Below are 20,444 nucleotides of genomic sequence, written 5' to 3'. Positions count from 1 at the left end.
GGAGTTATCTAAGGGATTTGTCTTCTTTCCCGTTTTCTGTTTCCTGTAGATTATTCTGTCTTTCCCATTTAACCCAAGAAGCAGGCATCATAAAAGTGGATTTTAACAAGATAGATCAGTAGGACTTTCTAGGGAACAACAGAGTCATGCTTAAGTACAAGCATGAGAGCCCTTGGATGAGAAAGTGAGTCAGCTGGAAGTGTGTTCTCCAGAAAATCACCCAGTGTCCACAGTCTCACAACTGACTAGATAAACTCAAGTGACAATCTGGTGGGATGCTGGGGGAATAACCCTGCACTCCAGAGTGCACATCCTACATATCCACATCCTAGTCCTCGCCCTGCTGCCAGTTCTCTCTGTGACCTCATGGAAGTCACTTCACAGCTATGGGCTTCAATGTTCTTAACCAAAAAATAAAGCAGTAGGATTAAAGATAATTGCAAGCCTTGACCCATGGAATGCTAGGACAGGAAGAGACCATGTTGTGCAAACCTTGCAGTACAGATGAGCATATAGAGATGCGAGAAGGTGAAAAGATGCATCAAAGGTCCCATCAGCAGCAGGTGACGAGCAGGAATACGAAGTCCAAGTTTCTGGAGTCAGAGTGCAACACCAGATACAGGGGAGCCCACAAAGATCCCCTGGCCATGGGGTTCCGACAACCGCACCTAGGACAATGACTGCACCACACAAGGTCTTAGGAAGGGACAGCTGACCAACTAAAATTCTGGAAGTTTTGCCTTCGATCCTTTGCTCTCTTTCTCTGTCAATAGTTACTTATTACAAGTGTGCTCAGCGCATGGACGGGAGCTCGGTCTACCATGGCCAGAGAGCTGGCAACCGACCTGATGGGCGCCCACAGCAGACTCCAGGAAGCCGTGTTTCCTGAGTAGGTTCTGTACATCAGACAGGCCTTTCCCGTAGTCCTTGGAGGCCACCTGCTGCTCCACGTCCCCCAGCCAGCGCTCCAGGTCTTCTGCAGTGTTCTTGAACTGTAGCTCCTGGTTGGCTTCGTGCAGCTGGCTCCCTAGAATGAGGCAGTAAGAATGTGACAGACACCGTCACCCTTCCTCACTACACAGTAATACACCTTCCGTAAGACTTAAGGGGAAATACAATATTTTGATATCCGAATGAGAAAAAATATCCATTCCATATGTGATTATACAAAAAAAAATCTTAAATTTGTGCAATTTAGATGGTATCTGTTTTTAAATATAGTAACTTTCATTCCCAAAACAAAGATAAATAATGTTTATTCTCTGCTGAGGAGGTACAGTCCTATTGTGTGAGATCTGACCATCTTGGGTGTTTAATATTTCAACCGTAACTCTCTATCAAGACCTCCTTTTCAAAGGGATTCAAACCCAAACTCTGCATTCCCCAATAGAAGTATAAAAATCGGGATGGGTTTCACATTTGAAATTTTGAACTACCTTTTTATAAATGTCTTCCTGAGAACATTACCAGCCCTTCCTGGTACCTCCTTCATCAGCAGCCCTGCCTCACAATTTTCCACCATTCTCAGCTAAATTCTTTATTCTTTGAATGATCATTTATATTATTTCTGCTAAGTAATTGCTGTATCTCCTGATACTGGGGAGTAGCAGTACCACCTTATTGTTACTGTAAATTTGGATTTTTTTTTCCTAAACCCCAAATTGGGTTGATATCTAAAGGAATCAGCATGGTATATCTATTCTATAACCAGGGCAAAGTTGTGTCTATAAATGGAGTCTCCGTCTCACAAGAAGAATATTGACAGGAAGACCTCATTATTTGTGTTAATTACCACAACTAACTGATTTTCCAGAGAGGGGAGGTTACATGTAAGTAGAGGTTATTCAAACAGACATGTGGGAATTTTTTTAAGAGCTTACAGTAGGGCCTGAACACTTTCAGATATGTGAAAAAAAGCATCATCAAACTCCATTTATAAGAATAAAAGTTTTTTTTTTTTTTAATGGGATTGGGAGAGGGTAAACCACAAGAGACTCTTAATCTCACAAAACAAACTGAGGGTTGCGGGGGGTGAGGGGGCAGGGATAGGGTGGCGGGGTGATGGACATTGGGGAAGGTATGTGCTATGGTGAGTGCTGTGAAATGTGTAAGCCTGATGATTCACAGACCTGTACCCTTGGGGCAAATAATACATTATATGTTAATAAAAATAATTTTTAAAAAGAATAAACTATTGTAAGAACATCACATGTGGTGCTGACAATCTTGTGATGTCTGCTTTAATAACCTGGGGCAAAATATCTTGTCTCATCTATAGAACCCAAGTAGGGAAAATCTAACTTAAGAACACCAGTTTCAAGTGCATAGCCAATACTGGATTCATGGCTCTGGAATATTTGTTAAGGAGACAGAAAAAAAAAAAAAAAGTGGGAGCAAAGTGAAGAAAACGGAAGAAATTTCACTTAAACCTGTGTGCCTGAAGAAAACATAAAATTGTATGTGTATAATGTGGTAAACTTATGTTAAGTTATAAAAACTCTGTTCAATACAGGAAGAAATGAGTAGCCTCCCTTTTTATGGAGGTCACCAGGAAAATTCAAAGTGGTAGAGATTAAAATGCTAGGTTTCAGAACTTAGGAGGTAGACGTTCACCAAAACCTCTGCTTCTCACCTTTCTGCTCTGTAGCTGCCAGCAGCTCCTTCCAGAGGCTGACCACCTCGTCCATACGCTCGGCCACCTTGTCCGAGGCATAGTGATCAGCCTCAATCATCTCCTGGCCAGTTTTCTCCAGTGTGTCGAGCAGGCGTTGATAATCTTCCAATTCATTTTTAAACTCCTCCTGCTTTTGAACGCGGCTCTTCAAGTTCTGTATGTCCTAAATCCAAACGATGAAGGAAACTTATCCGAAGAATGGGGAGCAGAAATATTGAGGATTGGGGTTACTTCTCACTATAAATACAACTGCATTAAGGAGAGGAAACAAGGGGTTACTTCTCACTATAAATACAACTGCATTAAGGAGAGGAAACAAGGGAACTGTCCTAGTTCAACTACTGAGCCAGGGAACGTGAACAAACTCATGTGGCCAACCCCTCCTTCTAGCCACACGTCACACATGGCTAATGGATTTGTGCAGCCTAGACAGCTCCTAAAGATCATTTCGAACAAGGCACGCCATGCAAAAATTAACAATCAGACATGATCAACAACAGCCAAACTACGGGGAGAACCCAATATTCATTGTCCGATGAATGGATAAGTAACAGGTGGTATATATAAGCAATGGAATATTACTCAGCCATCAAAAAGAATGACAGCTTGCCATTGGCAATGACATGGATGGATCTAGAGTGCAGTATGCTAAAAGGAATAAATCTGTCAGAGAAAGACAAGTACCATATGATCTCATTCATATATATGGAATTTAGGAAACAAAAACAGATACTCATGGGTGGGCAGGAAGAGGAAGGCAAACCATCAGGAGACCCTTAATGATGGAGAACAAACTGAGGGATGGTGAAGGGAGGTGGGCGGGGGGATGGGCAGGAAGGGGGATGGGGATAAGCAGTAGGTGTTTAGGAAAGTGATGGACCGTTGCACTCTCCTCCTGGAACCCATTTTACCACATAGGTTCATTAATTCAATTTTAAATAAAAATTTGAAATTTAAAAAAAAGAAGGAAAAACAAACACAGGGAGCTGTCATGAATGAGGACAACATTTTTCCCATTTCTGTCCTGATGCATGATCTCTTCCTCTAGAGAAGGTCTGTATACCTTCTGTACGCAGAAACCACACCTCCTCCCAAGAACACAAACACATATTTCCAAGTTTAACAAGATGAAAGGTACAGATAAGGTGCCCATAGCTCTATAAAGATATGAAACAAAAGTAAATATTGTGAATAGGTATTGGCCTCGAAATTAGGAGACTCATTCTAGCCTCAACTAAGTGTGAAAGTGTATGAGTGTATATATGTGAGTATAATAGTTTGCAGGACGTAACGCTTGTGAATGAAAAATCCATGTTTTACACAATCCCAACGTAGAGAAATCTATGACTTAGAGAGAAGTCAAGGGTTTCCCAAAGTCACATAAATAAGACAGAACTAAGAGAATTCAAGCCCAGGTTCACCTTCTCCAGAATTCATGCTCTAACACTTATGTTAAACTGCCTTCCAAATAACTGGGTAACTCTGCACAAGTCACTTCCCAATTCAAATCCTTGGTCTCCTCATCAATAAAATGAGGGGTTGTTCCCTTCTAGCTACAAAACTGTGTAACTCTGCATTATGTCAAACCTTGAGGTTACCTTTAGGTTCCGAGGAGCTTTGAGTAAATTTGAACCTACAACGGGATCAGACATAATGTTTTTCTATTACGCGGTGCAGAGGGAAGCAGCAGAGGTGGTGGAGGGACAAGAAGCAGCTAAATAAGGAGCCATGCCTCCCTTCCCCCACTCCGTTATAAAACGTTAGAAGTTGTGCTGGAGAAGGGTGCCTGGATGCACTAGTCAGCTAAGAGTCTGTCTTCGGTTTAGGTCCTGATCCCAGCATCTTGGGATCAAGCCCCTGTGCCAGGCTCCCTGCTCAGTGGGGGGTCTGCTTCTCCTTCTCCCACTGCCCAGCCCCTCGTTTTCTCTCTCTTTCAAATAATTAAATAAAATTTAAAAAAAGAAAAAGAAAAGGGATAAAGGAAAAAAAGAGAAAAGAAAAAAAGAAAGGAAAGGAAAGGAAAGGGAAAAAAGAATTTGTGCTGAAGAAAATAAATGAGAGGCTGTGGGACACAGAAATCCGGAAACCAGATTCTTTGCTTTTAACCAAGTATCATGCCTTGAGGGGCTCAGGGCAAGAGGTTCACCAGGCTTTTCTGTAAAGAGGTTCACCAGTCCTTTCAGCTCTAGGACTCCGGTCCCCTGAAACAGTCCTGATGAGTGTGCCCAGGGTCCGAAAACCCACTTACCTTATAATCTTCATCATCGGCCAACTTCTTTTTCTTATTGATCCAGTTCTTCAGGTCATCTGAATCCTCATAGAGTTTCTGCAGAAGCCAGGAATCCTCCAGGAGTTTGCGCCGAGTGGCCGCCTTCTTACGTAGGGCATCCCGCCGGGCCAAGAGCTGCAAAAACCAAGATGAGACTCATCGTCTTCAAAGCCAAGTAGGAACACATGAGATTCGCTGCCCAGCTCGGTCCCTGGGCCCCACCTCCTCCCCGGGCCCCAGGGCACAGACGGGCAGACACGCATTCGGGGCTTCCGACGTACGCTATCCCGCAGAGCAGCAATGTTCTCAGAGTCGTAATGGCCGCCATTGATCAGCTTCGTTGCATTGTTGTCTACAGTCTGAAAAGCAAAACAACAAAAACTGGAGTGGGTTTCCCTCAGTGCCCCCTGAGTAAGTGGCCACCACTGGGTTAGCTCTTGAAAGAGAAAGCATGGCAATGTGGGAAGTGAACAACTCTCAGGTCAGACATCTGGGACCTCGTTCTGATTTCTATTACAAATTCCGTTTCAGAATGTTTCGTTGAGTTAATTACTCTTTGATGCCATATTTTTAATATCGAGGTTATAGTAAATGAATTTTGATGCCACTTGAAGGTGAACATTTGATTTATTCTTAATTCTTTTTTAAGACTGTATTTATTTATTTATTTATTTATTAGAGAGAGTGAGAGAGAGTGAGCATGTGTTCAAGTTGGGGGAGAGAATCCCAAGCAGACTCCATGCTGAACGCAGAGCCCTGCTCAGGGCTTGATCTCACGACCAGGAAATCAAGTCCTGATCTGAAACTTAGAGTCAAAGGCTTACCAGACTGAGCCCCCCAGGTGCTCCTGTTCTTAAGTTTTCAAGAGGAAGCACTGTGGATATCGTCTTGTGCCGTGGCCAGCCTCTCGCTCTCACTCTCTCACTCTCTTGCTCTCCCCCCCTCCCTCTTCTGCCTGATTATATGTATTCATATCTCTAGCCTCACAGGAAGAAGGGCTAGAAATTTTTACTCATATTCTTACATGAACTTCTCAAATTGTTAGAACTCAGGGTGCATTAAGTGATAGAGAATGGGAAAATAATCTAAAACACATGATACCATTTTATAAATAACAACTTATTTTATACTGTTTGTTCATTTTTACCAATAAAAATCAACAGAACAAGCGTATGGATGGATAAGGGCCATATTAATCCCTGTATTGACTTGGAATTCTATTGTTCTGGTTGCTGCTGTTGCCAGTGGCAGGATGCATGGGTTAAAAGCCAGAACCGGCCGAGGGGACCGCCAAAGACATAGAGTACATTGGATCAATAAAATCCTCCCACACTTGTCTGAGCCCGGCTTATACATTGACCAGTTTCTGGGGCATCATAGTGTAGGGTTCACAGGAAAGCTGTGGTCACTTTGGAGAACACAAAGCTGAAGATGTACTGGAAAAGAAGAGTATTGCTTAGACATCTAGATTTTACTAGAGGAAACTAAATGGAGACATTACTGGAGAGGAAAAAAAAACCTGAAAAAGTAAATAATACACTTTAAACTTCCAAGTCATGATTCTGTGTCAGATACGGATCCAATAGTATCTATGCTGCAGAAAAAATAAAACAATCATCAGGTCATTGGGAAAACATAAGTGGCTAAAAAATTCCTCTTTAAAAATTTTCTAAATATGCTTTGTGGAATACAAAAAGGGATGGTAAAAATTGGTATGATTACTTTTCTCAATGTTTTCTCTTTTGAAAAGAACACTCATGTTATGTCTAAAAGTGACGAGTGGTTCTCTCTAAGGACGGGTGTTGTATGAAGTGACACAAACAAACACAGAGCAGGTGCCCACGCCAGAGCCCGCATCTCACTGTGATCTTCTCCTCCTGGGCGGTGAAGGCCTCTTCAAAGTCATCATGCTTCTCAAGAAGGGCTTCCACACTGCCCAGGGAGTTCCCCAAGTCCTCATTCTCCAGGAAGGCCTGTAGAAGACAGAGACACATCTCAGCTCTTCCTCATTGGTGAGAAACATTGCTTTTGGAGCATCTCTGAGACAAGGACTAAGGATGGAGAGGAGACAGTGGGAGAGCAAGGTGGGATATGGTGGGATGGTGGGTAAGGACCAACCTTGAACAGCAGTAACTTCAGACTCCTCCCCAATCCTCTCACACAACTTGATCACCTTTGTTTCTGGTTAGTTGTCCTGGCCAATCCCTGCTCCATTCTGACTTCCCAACACTCATCCAAGAGGACCAGTCACCTCCTCCAGGAAATCTCTGGTTGACGTTCCCTGACTCGTCACAACTTTCTATTCCTGATCCCTCAGAAATGTGATATTTATCTGGCCTTATGTTCAGTGGAGGTTAACACTCCTCTGCTGTGTATGTAGGTATTCCTCTAGTTGTCTGTTCATGAGGGAATTGTAAGAGCCGCAAAGAAGGGGCCAATCTCATCTTCTTCCTGTACATCACCCTCTACTTCCTAAGACAATCTCCAGCCCACAGAAGTGGTTGTGAGGGAGCTGACAGTAGTCATGGGATAAATGAGGGGTGGAGGAAATGGCTTCTGGACACTGGCTTGGCCCCTCTCCCCCCCATTACCTCTTGTCTGCTCATCCAGCTGTCCACCTGCTCGCTGTCGCGATAGAAGAGGTGCAGGTACAGGCACTGCAGGTACTGAAGCTGCCGTTGGTCCCACAGCCCCAGCAGGGCCGCCCAGCTGTTGGCAAGTGCTGTCATCTTTGGAAAGGAAGAGACAACATGAGCACCTAGTAAGTGCGAGGGCTTTGGAAGGATGCACACATGGACAAGAAGTGGGCTTTTCTCTCACGACTTCAAGGTCTGAGTGGGTAGCATGCTTCATATTATGATGAGATTAAGTGGGACTAAATATGTATCAAAATTCCACCCACTGTTCAACTGGGTTACCTTTTCCCGAACTTCTTCAGAGGCTTCATGACCAGCATCTAGCAGAGCCTGACCAGTCTCATCGACAGATTGGAATCGCTCATCATAAGAGTCAATCTCGTGCTGTGGCCACAAGACAAAATGTCTTAAAATGCAGCAAGAAACCTTCTGGCACTCCTGGCCCCTCCCTCTTCCTCCCCCTGGGTGGCGGGGGGCTCTTCCTGTCTACCTTGTGTTGTCGATGCCTGTCCAGCAAGGCCTCCCCGCTAGCCACGTCTGTGGGCAGCTCATCAGCACTGATCAGAGCGGCCTTCTCCTTCATCCAGCCTGAGAGCTCCTCATAGTCCGATAAGAACCTCTGGTACCTGCGGAAAAGGTAAGGTAAAGGACAGGAAGGAGAAACCAGGTGCACGTGGACCGAGCCAAGAGTTAAGGTTGGGTTGAGCTGAGACATGCAGTCCTAATCCTGCCCCTTCCTCCCCCTTCCGTCCCCCTGATGGGCTTCCTGTTCCTTTAGTGGGGCACGTCGGGCAGGTTGTCCTTCACTCCAGGTTGCTGATTCCTGGGATGGGTGTGTCATTGTGTGATGACACATCTGTGCCTTGCTTCTCCAACATCACAAGGTCACACCACCCCAGAGGCCCATGAAGTGAAGTCAAGTCCTCCCAATGAGGCCAATAAATAAGACATGACACATGAATAACACGGGGCACCTGGCAGGAAAGGGGACCAGTGTTAAGATCAGGAGCCCTTGCGCGCCTTAGCTCACCCTTAACCCTATGACTAAAAACAAGACACTAAAACGTTTACCTGTTCAAATAATTAAATGCTCACCAGGTAATTTGGAATTGTAAAAGTAAGATCAACACTGCTCTCTGGTGTTTTAATGACTAACTATAAACACTAACTACTGAAATGATGCCCAACAGTTTGGCAAGCTAACCTACATTCAGGAAATAATTCTAGATTTATTTTTACACTGTTCAGCTTGGAAATATACTTCAGTTCCTGAGCTAGGGCTGGGGATTTTGATGCTTCTTCAGCTGCTTCTCCAGGTGCGTGGGTCATTTGATAGCATTCTACAGTTTCTAAGTAGAGGAAGACCAATGGGGTACAGTGCGGGGAGGAGTCGCTCTGGGTGTTACGTCCTACAGCAGAGGGCTTCCCTTAACAAATAAAGCTTCCTTTGCCACCACCACCAGTAGGCAGGAGGGCTGGGTCCCTCATTATTAGATTCTTTTCACTCTTTATTTCTGCTTTTGATGTCATATCTGAACCCTGTAGAGATAGTCAGAGCAACAGAGAGGAGGGATTTCTGACCCATAAGAAGCCTCCAGCTTCGCGTATCTGTTGGTAGCCAAGGCTCGAATGTGCCCCCAGTTGGAGACTAGGTCCTCTTTCATCTGCTGGATCTGAGATGCCTCTGGAGGATGGGAAAGCATCAGCTTGTCTGCTCTGGCACACAACTCCTTCACCTTTGGGATGAAAAAGAAACCTAATGGGAAATCCAAGCATTCTGATTCATCCTGACAAAGTCTTATGGGAGGGATCTGACAAAACAACTAATAACTATTGATAACAGTAACATACTTATTAAATTAAAATAAATAAAGATATTAAATAAAATGCATAATAAATATAAAAATAACAAATAGTAAATTAAAATGTTAAAATAATTTTATTTATTTTTTATTGTGTTATGTTAGTCACCATGAAATACATCATTAGTTTTTGATGCAGTGCTCCAAGATTCGTTGTTGATGCACCACACCCAGTGCTCCACGCAATACATACCCTCCATAATACCCACCACCAGGCTCACCCCAACCCCCTCCCCTCCAAAACCCTCAGTTTGTTTCTCAGAGTCCACAGTCTCTCCTGTTTCATCTCCCCCTCCAATTTTGCCCAATTCACTTTTCCTTTCCTTCTCCTAATGTCCTCCATGTTATTCCTAATGCTCCACAAGTAAGTGAGACCATATGATACTTGACTCTCTGCTTGACTTATTTCACTCAGCATAATCTCCCCCAGTCCCGTCCATGTTGATACAAAAGCTGGGTGTTCATCCTTTCTGATGGAGGCATAATGCTCCATAGTGTATATGGACCATATCTTCCATATGCATTCGTCTGTTGAAGGGCATCTTGGTTCTTTCCACTGTTTGGTGACTGTGGCCATTGCTGCTATGAACATTGGGGCCTTCTTTTCACTACATCTGTATCTTTGGGGTAAATACCCAATAGTGCAATGGAAGGGCCATAGGGAAGCTCTGTTTTTAATTTTTTGAGGAATCTCCACACTGTTTTCCAAGGATAGTTCTGTATGAATACGCTAACATACTGCATCAGCAACAATAATGTACTGACCACTTCTGTCTCTTATCGAGTGCTTACTGCTCAGCACTGAACATGCACTCAATTATTGTCTTTTTAAAATAACACTCAGAAGCAGAAACTATTTTTATTTCCTCCTTCACATGAAAACTGAGAGGTGAAGTATTTTATTTGGTCAAGGTCATTAGCTACTAAGTGTCAGAAGCAAGGTTGGACCTCAGACTGTTCTTCACCACACTCTATACTGTCTCATAAATACTGTTGTGAGAATCAGAGAGACACGTTTGCCCAGGAGAATTTCTGCCAAGAATTCTAGCAGTGCCAGACCATTCTGTGAACAATTCCTAAGGAGCAGGACCATTGGGTCAAAAATGTGGGTATGCGTGACTTTCCCACATGCTACCATTAGTGCTTACATTATATTTAACTACAATCAGGTGTTGTCTAGGATTTAAAATTTCATTATCATTATGCATCAAATCATGGGATTTTATTATTCATTATTAGGGGAAAAAGTCAAAATACAAAAATGGAGAAGAATGAAAGAAATAGAATAATGGAATAGTTTTCAGAAACTGGTTCTAGAGACAAAGCTATGGTCGGGGGCAGCACATGGGAACCTTCAGGGCTGACTCCACTGTACACACTCTGGAGGAGTTGGTTGAGGTTATGGGTAATGTTGTAAGGGGAAGAAGCAAGGATGGGAGCCTATCAGGGGCAGGGGCTTACTCCAAGTTCAACCTGCCTCTGTCTCCTCCTCTAGAGATAGGGACTAGGGTCTTCCAGCTTTCAGAAGAGAACAGAAAAGTGGATCTAGTAACATGCTCTAGGTGTCCCTGAGTTTATCTGAAGGGAGAAGATAAAAAATAAGAAGGAAGGAAGGAAGGAAGAAGAAGAGGAGGAGGAGGAAGAGGAGGGAAGGAAGGAAGGAAGGAAGGAAGGAAGGAAGGAAGGAAGGAAGGAAGGAAAAAAGAAGGAGGAGGAGGAGGCAGATGGGGAGGAAGAGGAGGAGGAGGAGGAGGGTGAGAAGGTGAAGAAGAAGGAGAAATTTCTTCCCTTATCTACTGAGAGAAGGACAAAAAGAAACAGGATTCAGCTGGAACTGACAGAAATGTGGTTTGACAAAAGGAAAGATTCTCTGACTGCAGGTCCTGAATAAGATTAGGGAGCCATTCCTGGAGGTAGCTTTTTGGTTTTTAAATCATGAAGTACATTACAGAACACACACGCACACACACGAGTATATAAAACACGTACATATATTTAAATAAAACTCCATGGGAAAGTTATGAACTAGAACAAGGAAGTGTATTCAGGGATAAGGAATTTCTCTTTATCAAAATAGTGAATTTACTGTGTCCTCTGGAGGCAAGGTATTCACCAAATGTCTCTCCCAGGCCAAGAGACCAGCCAGGCTTCCAACAGGGGCTTACCTTGTCCTCCATGACTGCAAGGCTCCTCTCAAGGCCCTTGTGACTATGAAACAGGGCCTCAGAGGTAACAAGGTCTTTGCCATAGTCCTCAGAGGTGACTTGAGGCTCCTTCTCCTTGATCCACTGAATGGCTTCAGTCACATCCCTGCCAGAGAGCCACAGGAGTCCCAACAAAGTCAATGGCAGGCATTCCAGGGCAAGCAACATACACAGCAAGGACCACCCTGGTTCACTCAGTTAGCAATTACCTTGAGTTCCTACTCACTAGCAAAAAGTAATGTAAGAGTTCCTGCTTGTAATGGTTTCCTTTGAGATGAGAGGCCTGAGTGTTATCTGGTCCTTGGGCCTCTAGATACACTTCCCATATCTGGGTGAGCTCTTACTGTCTTTTCTTCCCACTCAACCTTCCACTCCCATCCAGGTCCTGCTACACGTTCCTTATCTCACAGCACTTCCATCACTAACTCACCTGTGTCAGATCTATTGCTCTGGGCTCCAGTCACCACACACTTCGCTGTTGTAACTACAGTTGTTGTAACTACACTCTCCCTTGCTGCCTCAGGTGCAAGCACATGATTTACTCTGGTTTGAGATACTGGCCACTAATTGCTAACTGTAGCCAGAAGCTAGCACAAGCACAAAGACGGTGCTGTTGCAGAGTTTCCCATAATGTGTTGGCCAGATTCATACCTTCTGAACCGCTGGAGGTCTGCAGCACTGGACAATGTTTCCTGCCGCTGCAGAGCCAGATTGAGGAGACGTTCCCAGGCTTCGTTCACCTCATCCTGCTTCAACTTGATCAAGGGCAGCTCAGGATGGTTCTCCTGGAAGGAAACCAGGGCCGGGGATAGGCAAAGGTGAGCCTATTGCAAAAATCATTGAATACGTTTCATTCCACACTGGTTCCTACTTTGCCAGGAATAGAGAAAGATCATCTAGCAAGATGCCAGTCTTCACCATAGCCCTGTGCCCTAGTTTTACCAAGATCCAGAAACCAACCCACCAGATACTCTATCTTTGCTCGCGACCCTGGGAAAGACGATTAACAGATCGCCCGGCCATGAAGTTATTCTCAGAATTCCACCTTGTTGATGCCTGCCAAGTCCCCAGAAAACCCAGGAAGAAAAAATTCCCTCTGTGAACTAGGACTTTATTTTCCAAAACTCTACTATTGTGGTTCTTAACTCCTTTGGGGTCCCAGCACCTTTGAGAATCTAATAAGATATGTTTCCCTCTTCCCAGAATTACATGCACACACATTTAATTTTGCAGAAAATCTCATACATCATTGCAAACCATCTGAAGCACTGAGATGTATGTATACTAGATCAAGTTAACGGTATCAGCCTATTTGGACACTTGGCAATCTGGAGCAGTTCCTATGCATCCAACCTTCCTACTCCCTCTGCCCCTGTCTCTTGGAATTCCCACCCCCATTCTGAATCCTCTCCAGATGGAGTTGTCTACATTCCCCTTCCTGAATGGATGGCCTTTGTGTTTGTAGCTGTGTGCGGGTCTCACTCCACAAGAGCAGAGGCCACACTCTCTAAGAATCAATGCGTCCTATGGTCGACTAGACAAAACGGCCATGTTATTTTGCCATGAAGCCCTCCTTGCAAGAAGGGAAGTCCATTTCCTCAGGCTTTGGGTCTGGGTTGGCCTCGGCCTGGGTTACCGTAGAATGTGTCTGGCATGATCCAAGCTCCTGCCCCTTGGTCTCAAGAGACCCTTCAGCTTCTGTTCTTACCTTTGGGCCACTGACATACACAAAGCATGCACTCCTGGAAAGTGATAGCCAAGGCCCCAGACATGGGGGCAAGGCCATTTTAGACCCTCCACCCCAACTGTCGCCCTTGAGGTGGGGTCAGAAGAATTGCCTAGCCAGGCAGCCGAATCACCCAATTGGGGAAAAAGAACATGTTTGTTGTTTGAAGTTTGGGGGCAGTGTTTTAGATAGCACTGAACAACCAAGAAACTTCCACAATGAGACAAAGGTGGCGGAGAGAGAAAGTTTAGAGATTAGAAACGTGACCTGAAAAAAAAAAATTGAGATGCATTTTACTTCCTGTACTCCAATACCCATTCAGCCTGAAGTCTCAGGTCTGTTCCTACAGAAGGAGTGTCCCTGTACAAGAGCTGAGACAATGAAGAAACCAAATGGACAGGCACAGCAGCCGACGGTCAGAGTTTCTAGTTCCCTCACAGCACATGGAATCAGACGGGCTCCCCAGTCTTCCTGCGTATCCTAATATTATTTATGCCCACACCAAATTGTTTGCTCAGATGCTGAAAATCTGTTTAAACACTGTCTCGAGTGAATGAAGGTAAAACTGCCTTCCTTCTTGCCCCTCTCACAAAAACATCATGTATAATGACTCACAAAAACATCATGTATAATGACATCGTATACATTATGAGAGCGCACTGTTACTTTATATCCTTTGCTACTTTGTTCTGGTTCTTCTTCATGAGGAAAAGGTACAGCAGGAACATGGGTGATGGGCCTTCTGCCCAGGAGTGACCTCGCTGTGGTCTAGGACCTCCACATGCATGCGTGTGCGCACACATACACTGGCTCACCCGCTCACGCCTCTATTTCCCTGGACGGGCAAGAGATGGACCCAGACAGGAGAGGAAATTGCTCCCGGCATGTTGCCTCAGGGCCATGCATCCCTGTTTTCTCACAACGTCCCACGTCCTTCTTAGCTCATCTACTGATGGCTGGAAGGTTTGGGACCCCAGAACCTTTCCCCCACACTGACCCTTTGCGCCCCACCTCACCTCGGCGGACTCTCTGGCATACTTGTTTATTTCTTCCACTTTCTCCCGTCGAGCTTCCAGGTCTGCCTGGAACTCCTCAAACTTCTTATGCAGCGCCTCGGTGCGCTCCCAGTCCTCACCCAGCTCCACGGACGTCACTATTGTCTCCTGTGGGTAAAGGCAGCCTGTTGAGTCACTAGCAAGTCGTTTTTTGCAGTTCAAATGCCCAAAACCATTGCGCACACTCCCAGGAAAGCTCAGAAGGAATGGCGGGTGGAGCCTGGGAGAGGCCCTTCAGGAGAGAGCCGGAGGCAGGAATATATTTCCTGAGGGAGTATCCTGGTCCCAGGGACATTACTGTTTGGGGTAACCCTTCAGAAAGATCAGGAACATTGTTGGTCAAGGCTCCTGGAAGTGCCCTTGTGTGTTCTGGAACATGAAAAATAAATTCATCCTGATTCTACTCAGTTCAACCCACTGGTATCTGCAAAAGCCCTGGACTGAGCCCTCACGTGAGTGCCTCTTCAGTCCTAACTATAGGCCTATCCATCAGGTACTCGGAAAATAGAAACCTCCTTAGTTATATGTACTGAGAGGCAGCCCTTAGGAGAGGAGCTAGCAACACCCTCAGCCTGAACCCAGAGTAAGAGCAAAACTTAGGAGGAGGAGCAAAGGTTGGTGGGAGGGAGACAGGGCACTTTTCCCCACATACAAGGTCACTGATCTCCGGGATACCCCTAAATCTTTGCCAGAATGGCTTCTTAGAAGGAACAAAATCCAGAAACAGACACCCAGAATGCTTTCCAGCAGCCTGCATTAGATTGCCGGGGGTGGGGGGGGGGGGTGCCTGGGACAGGGATGGAAAGTCCTGCTTGTGTCCTGTGGGTCCCATACCTTGTCTCCGATCCACTCCAGGATGTCAGCGCACTCCTGCAGGTACTGCTGAAGCTTCAGGGCCCGCAGCAGCAGGACGCCCCTCTCCTGAGTCAGCTCTAGCAGCAGGTCCCATAGTCTGTGCAGTTCTTCCAGATGGGCCTTTGGGAGGAGACACAAAACTGCTCAGGCACCGCACCTACTGAGGAGCGGCAAGACATGGAGATGTGTGCAGAGAGGGCCCTGGATAAAAATTGCATTCTCTCGTGCATTAATTGCTCAACAGATATTTAAAGGAGGAAATCGATGAGCCTTGCAGTAGATGTTAAATCAAGCCACACGTGATCTGCCACACGAGAAAAAAAATGTAAAAATGCTTTGAGGTTTTAGAGGATGAGAGGGTCATAAATAATGAGACAGCATGGAATAAGGATTCACGTAACAGTGCTCGATTTGAATTGAAGCTTGAGAAGCAGATAGGATTTGGACAGGTAGGGGACAGGCAGAGGATGTTCTAAGTACGGGCGAGTCATGGAAGAAATTTAGCATGAGCTGTTTGCCAGGAACAGTAAGAGCTACAATGTTGCTAATTTATAATGGAAATTACTGGCACCAAAGCAGTGAGAGAATTTAAAACTGTTTAATTGCAGGCTTTGATGCCAGGTTAGCTTAGAAGATCACAGATTATATAATTTATCAAATTCAAGGTACTGTCTATGTCATGTCCTCAGAAATCTGGAATTTTTCAACTACGCCATTGTTTACGGTAGCCAGGAGATCACATTTCTCCCTGAATTCTCCAGTGCTTGTGGTTTGATGGAGCTCAGTGAGTCTGATAGTTGTGAAGATGTCTCAAACATGTCTTAACTATTTTAATTAATGTAGGTGATTAGTGGCACACAAAGCTGTGAGTAATATAGAAAAAAATCTATTTTATATCAATACATAATTTTTGAGATTTTCTTGTTACGGATTATCCTTTTCAATAAGGATACTTCTTTATCTTCTGTTAAGTCCGTGTTCTCCAACCATATTTTGTTGACAGTAAAATGGACCACAATTTGTATGAAGTGTAGAAAGACCATGTCACATAAATTCAGTGTGACAATTTCAAACAAACTTCAACAGTAAAAACAAACAAATCCACTTGTGCACGAGAGATCCTGAATGGACTCTATCAACACAAATGTGTTGGAAGAGCATGCGAATTGTCAGGAAAGAACTGATAGATTAGTGATGAATACCAAAGTGATGGTGGTGTTCAATCCTCAGGGTTCAGGGAAGATTTTCTGAAGAGAAGGGATTTTAGAAGCTTTTCAAAATGAGCAGAAGAGTGGGATTTGAGAACTATAATATTAGTCGCAGCATGTGGGCTGTGAAGGGAGGGAGGTATCGCAGACTAGGGAGAGGTATTTCAGAGAAGACTCACATGACACCGCATTGCTTGTTTGGAGAGTGTGAGGGACAAGGACTCTGAGGTCAGAAGAAATCGTTAGCAATAGCATTTGGGAAAGCCAGTTCATCAGAGACACATGCAACCAGGTTAAAGAGGGCTTGATCTTAAGCGAAGTTTTCTTCCGGAGGCCAAGGAGGATGCGATGCCGTCCTGGGATCGGTTTTGTATCATTGCTCTCTTCTTCCTGCCTCAGGGGACGTGAAGATGTCCACCATGTTTCCTGCCCCACCCCAGTGGAAGAGAAGAAGCAGGAACCCTGGTTCCAAACCCCCTATAGCAAGCTTTAGACCTGGCATAGTCACTTAAAACTCTGCTGACATAACCAACAATTGGAAACATCTCTTACAGAGCCCTACCATACATTTACCTTGGTGTCCTCGTGGGCAAAATGCCCCTCAGCAAATCGGGTTTCCCTGATTTCTTCCAGTTCAGGGATGACCCCTGATTTTGCTTGTACTTCTGCCTCGAAGGATTCATGCTTCAGATACTTGGCCTGAAGTTTAGAAATCAGAAGTTAAGGCTAATGAACCCTAGTATGCTTAGAGTATAAAGTTCCTTTTCTTACTTTTGGGCAGAACAACTTGTTTCACAACCTAGATAAAGAGATGACCGATGACCAGAGCTGGAGAAGTCACATCCTAAAAGAAATGACCACTTGAGGCCAATCCAGGCACAAGGTCAGGGGACCCAGGAAAATGTTCTGTCCTGTCCCCATTGACTCTGGGGAGTTTCCAGTAATTACCCTGTTATTTTTTTTAATTAATTTTTTATTTTTTATAAACATATATTTTTATCCCCAGGGGTACAGGTCTGTGAATCACCAGGTTTACACACTTCACAGCACTCACCAAAGCACATACCCTCCCCAATGTCCATAACCCCACCCCCTTCTCCCAACCCCCCTCCCCCCAGCAACCCTCAGTTTGTTTTGTGAGATCAAGAGTCACTTATGGTTTGTCTCCCTCCCAATCCCATCTTGTTTCATTTATTCTTCTCCTACCCACTTAATGGATCAAGAAGATGTGGTATATATACACAATGGAATACTATGCAGCCATCAAAAGAAATGAAATCTTGCCATTTGCGACAACATGGATGGAACTAGAGTGTATCATGCTTAGCGAAATAAGTCAAGCAGAGAAAGACAACTATCATATGATCTCCCTGATATGAGGAAGTGGTGATGCAATATGGACCCTGTTATTTTTAAGTCTCACTTGCCTTTAGTGAGAATGAAAAGTTGCCCCATATTTGTTCCTCTTCAGAATAGAGGAAGTAAGTGCTATGGAAAGCTGAACACAATGATGAAAATGATCATTAATATAATGGCTTTTTTTTTAATTGAGAGGTTTCTGCTTATCAGTTAATACTCTTGTTGTCATATGTATATCAATCTTTTTAATAAATATTACTCTGTTCTTGAACCAGGTGCTTCCTCTCCAACATCAACTACCCCTTTTAGGTAGGTAACCCTTTCTTCTGGTCATGACTCTGTCACCTGCTGTGATAGAAGGAGGGAGAGGAGCCTCCTCCTGACCCCTGTCACGTAGACTGAGCAAGGGCACAGATAGCTCAGTTCCTCCTTGGGAGGAACCTGGGCAAAATCTCCCAGCAGAGTGGAAGCCCTGACATTTCATAACCTTGAAATATTAAAGTTGCCTGATACATCATAACTTCCTCGAACTCTCAATCACTGTTATGCGCATAACAGAACTTCAGACCAGAATTACTTCCATAGGGTGAGTTTCCTCTGTACATAAGACATGGGCTTGAGAAGTTAAGGACACAGGCCATTTAGTGACAGAATTATGGTCCCTAACAGGAAGTCTGAACTTTCTATGACATCATGCCCTTATAGTTAAATACCCACTTATATTACAAGAATGTTTCCCTCCCTGGAGATCTTAGAGTCTGCTCTGAAGAAGTCACAGGAATGGAGTACCTGTATGTTCGTCGGGTCTTCATAGCTCTTATCATCTGCAATCTTGAGTTTCTCCAAGATCCACTTCTCCAGGTCTTCTGCATCCCGTCGGAAAACCTGGTATTGATAGGAATCTTCAAGCTTCTGACCCCTCTCAGCAACCAGATCCTTGAACCTTTTGTAGCGAGTTAACACCTCTTGACGTCTTTCCTGGATCTGCTCTGCTGTTTCCAGCACCTTTGGTCCGCCACTCTCCATAGCCTGAAAGTTAGAAATTTTCTATCTCTTGCTGGTTCTCAAATCTCTGTGATGTCCCTTTCTGTGTTCCAAGGTGTTTTCACAGGTTGAACTTACATTCAGATGTCTTGAAGCCTGTAAAAACCTGTTGTCACAAGACACTAGAATATTTACATAATTTCAACCATATGCAGCTACCCTTTAGGATAGTAATTCTTTATCAGTGATTACATTTTCCCAACTTTTCACATAAATATGTGCCACCATTTATGAAGTCCTATAAATAGAATTAATTTTGATTAATGATGGAGACAAGTTTAAATTAGCAAAATCACACATCTCAGAGGGATGAAAAGAGTTGTAGTTTTATTTTCTTTACAGAGGCTAGAAAAGTGTTGACTTGTACTGATCATTCTGAATTTAATCTAATGAATAATTCAACATGGTTTGCAATAAACTTGATGAATGACATACACAAACATTTGGAAATGTTTGTTTTTTCACATAAAGTATAGCCCATATATGTTTATCTTTTTTATTTGCTTTATTCACAAACACTACAGATAAAAAGTTCAGCACATCCTTTAGCAATTATCATAAATTTCAAGTTATTAACCTCTTGGTAATTGGCTTTTGCAATGCAAAATGTCACACTGTTAAACAACATAAGTGGGATCCAACCTATTTGAGATCATAGCCGGCAAAATCTCCGTAGGGTTTACCTTCTTTCGTCTGGATATGGGCACAGTTTTCCCTGGCTTACCTCAGCCAGAACACTGAACACTAATTTCAAATTTTTAATCTTCTTCCTCCCAAAATAAAATTGCTACTTGGTGGATGTTCTGTAGTTTGGCCACAGAATCCAATGATTCTATGGAGACCCCAATCTTTCTTGTGTATTATTTTGCTCCAAGTTACCTACTTGTTTTCTCTATGACCCCATGTAATCAGGTCATTGCTAGATTTTGATACTGTGTAGCTACGAGCTCAAGATCATTGTTTAAAGTGATATATTCACAGAAAGAGTTAAAATTAAGCTTCTCTACTTCTTAAAAGCCAGGAAACAATTCTTACAGATTCTATCAAACACAGTGCAGAAAGTTCAAAAGAGACAGCTTTCCTGATTATATTGGTGACAAATTGTACTAGGAAGAATTCTGTACTCACGGTTTCCTTTGGAAAGTGTTTCACTTTTCCGGAAGGTCAAGAACCTGGCAAGATAAATTGTATCCAAAAGAGAGAGGAAGACAAAGACAATTCTCAAAAAGTTGTCTAGTCTTCTCCAGATAAAGATGAAAGAAACGTTACATATGTGGAAGAGTAAAAGAAAAAAAAAAAAAAAAAGCAACCTTGGGCCCCAAATCCCGCCAGCTGTAGTCCACGTTATCTTCAGGAGACAGGTTCAGCTGAGGGAGCTGCTAACTTGAGCAGATGCTGGGTGACTCAGCGCTTCAGAGAGACTGTGGCTCCAGAAGTTTCTCAGTAGGACTTTGTAAAACATAAATGTGTTATGAACATAAAGTCAGGTTTCTGAGTGAAAAATTAAAAAGAAAAAAACAGTTAATAGATGTAAGTTAAAAAAGGTTGTGTA

General features: G+C 43.8%; 1 protein-coding gene across 6 annotated transcripts in view; it reads right to left on the bottom strand.

Moving 5' to 3' along the window:
* The window catches only part of SPTA1 (spectrin alpha, erythrocytic 1), a 64,507-nt gene extending 44,310 nt beyond the window's left edge, over positions 1-20,197 (bottom strand). For 3 of the 6 annotated variants that reach the window (XR_014304146.1, XM_082703910.1, XM_082703912.1), the window contains exons 1-16: positions 20,021-20,197; positions 18,638-18,998; positions 17,063-17,188; positions 15,261-15,401; positions 14,388-14,534; positions 12,297-12,430; positions 11,607-11,751; positions 9,161-9,315; positions 8,070-8,205; positions 7,862-7,963; positions 7,535-7,672; positions 6,806-6,916; positions 5,225-5,302; positions 4,923-5,078; positions 2,633-2,837; positions 846-1,027 (exon numbers count right to left, since the gene is read on the bottom strand). Coding sequence is in view for 3 of the 6 variants with exons in the window: in XM_082703910.1 (XP_082560036.1) it covers positions 846-1,027; positions 2,633-2,837; positions 4,923-5,078; positions 5,225-5,302; positions 6,806-6,916; positions 7,535-7,672; positions 7,862-7,963; positions 8,070-8,205; positions 9,161-9,315; positions 11,607-11,751; positions 12,297-12,430; positions 14,388-14,534; positions 15,261-15,401; positions 17,063-17,188; positions 18,638-18,874 (2,193 nt within the window). In the remaining 3 variants the exon portion in view is untranslated. The remainder of the gene's footprint in view (positions 1-845; positions 1,028-2,632; positions 2,838-4,922; positions 5,079-5,224; positions 5,303-6,805; positions 6,917-7,534; positions 7,673-7,861; positions 7,964-8,069; positions 8,206-9,160; positions 9,316-11,606; positions 11,752-12,296; positions 12,431-14,387; positions 14,535-15,260; positions 15,402-17,062; positions 17,189-18,637; positions 18,999-20,020) is intronic. The other 3 variants (XR_014304148.1, XM_082703911.1, XR_014304147.1) reach the window with 2 other exon arrangements.
* Between the last annotated feature and the right edge of the window lie 247 nt (positions 20,198-20,444).

This window comes from Mustela nivalis (assembly GCF_964662115.1).
Source record: "Mustela nivalis genome assembly, chromosome: 16".
Lineage (NCBI taxonomy): Eukaryota > Metazoa > Chordata > Mammalia > Carnivora > Mustelidae > Mustela > Mustela nivalis.
This window is presented reverse-complemented; position numbering and strand designations above follow the sequence as displayed.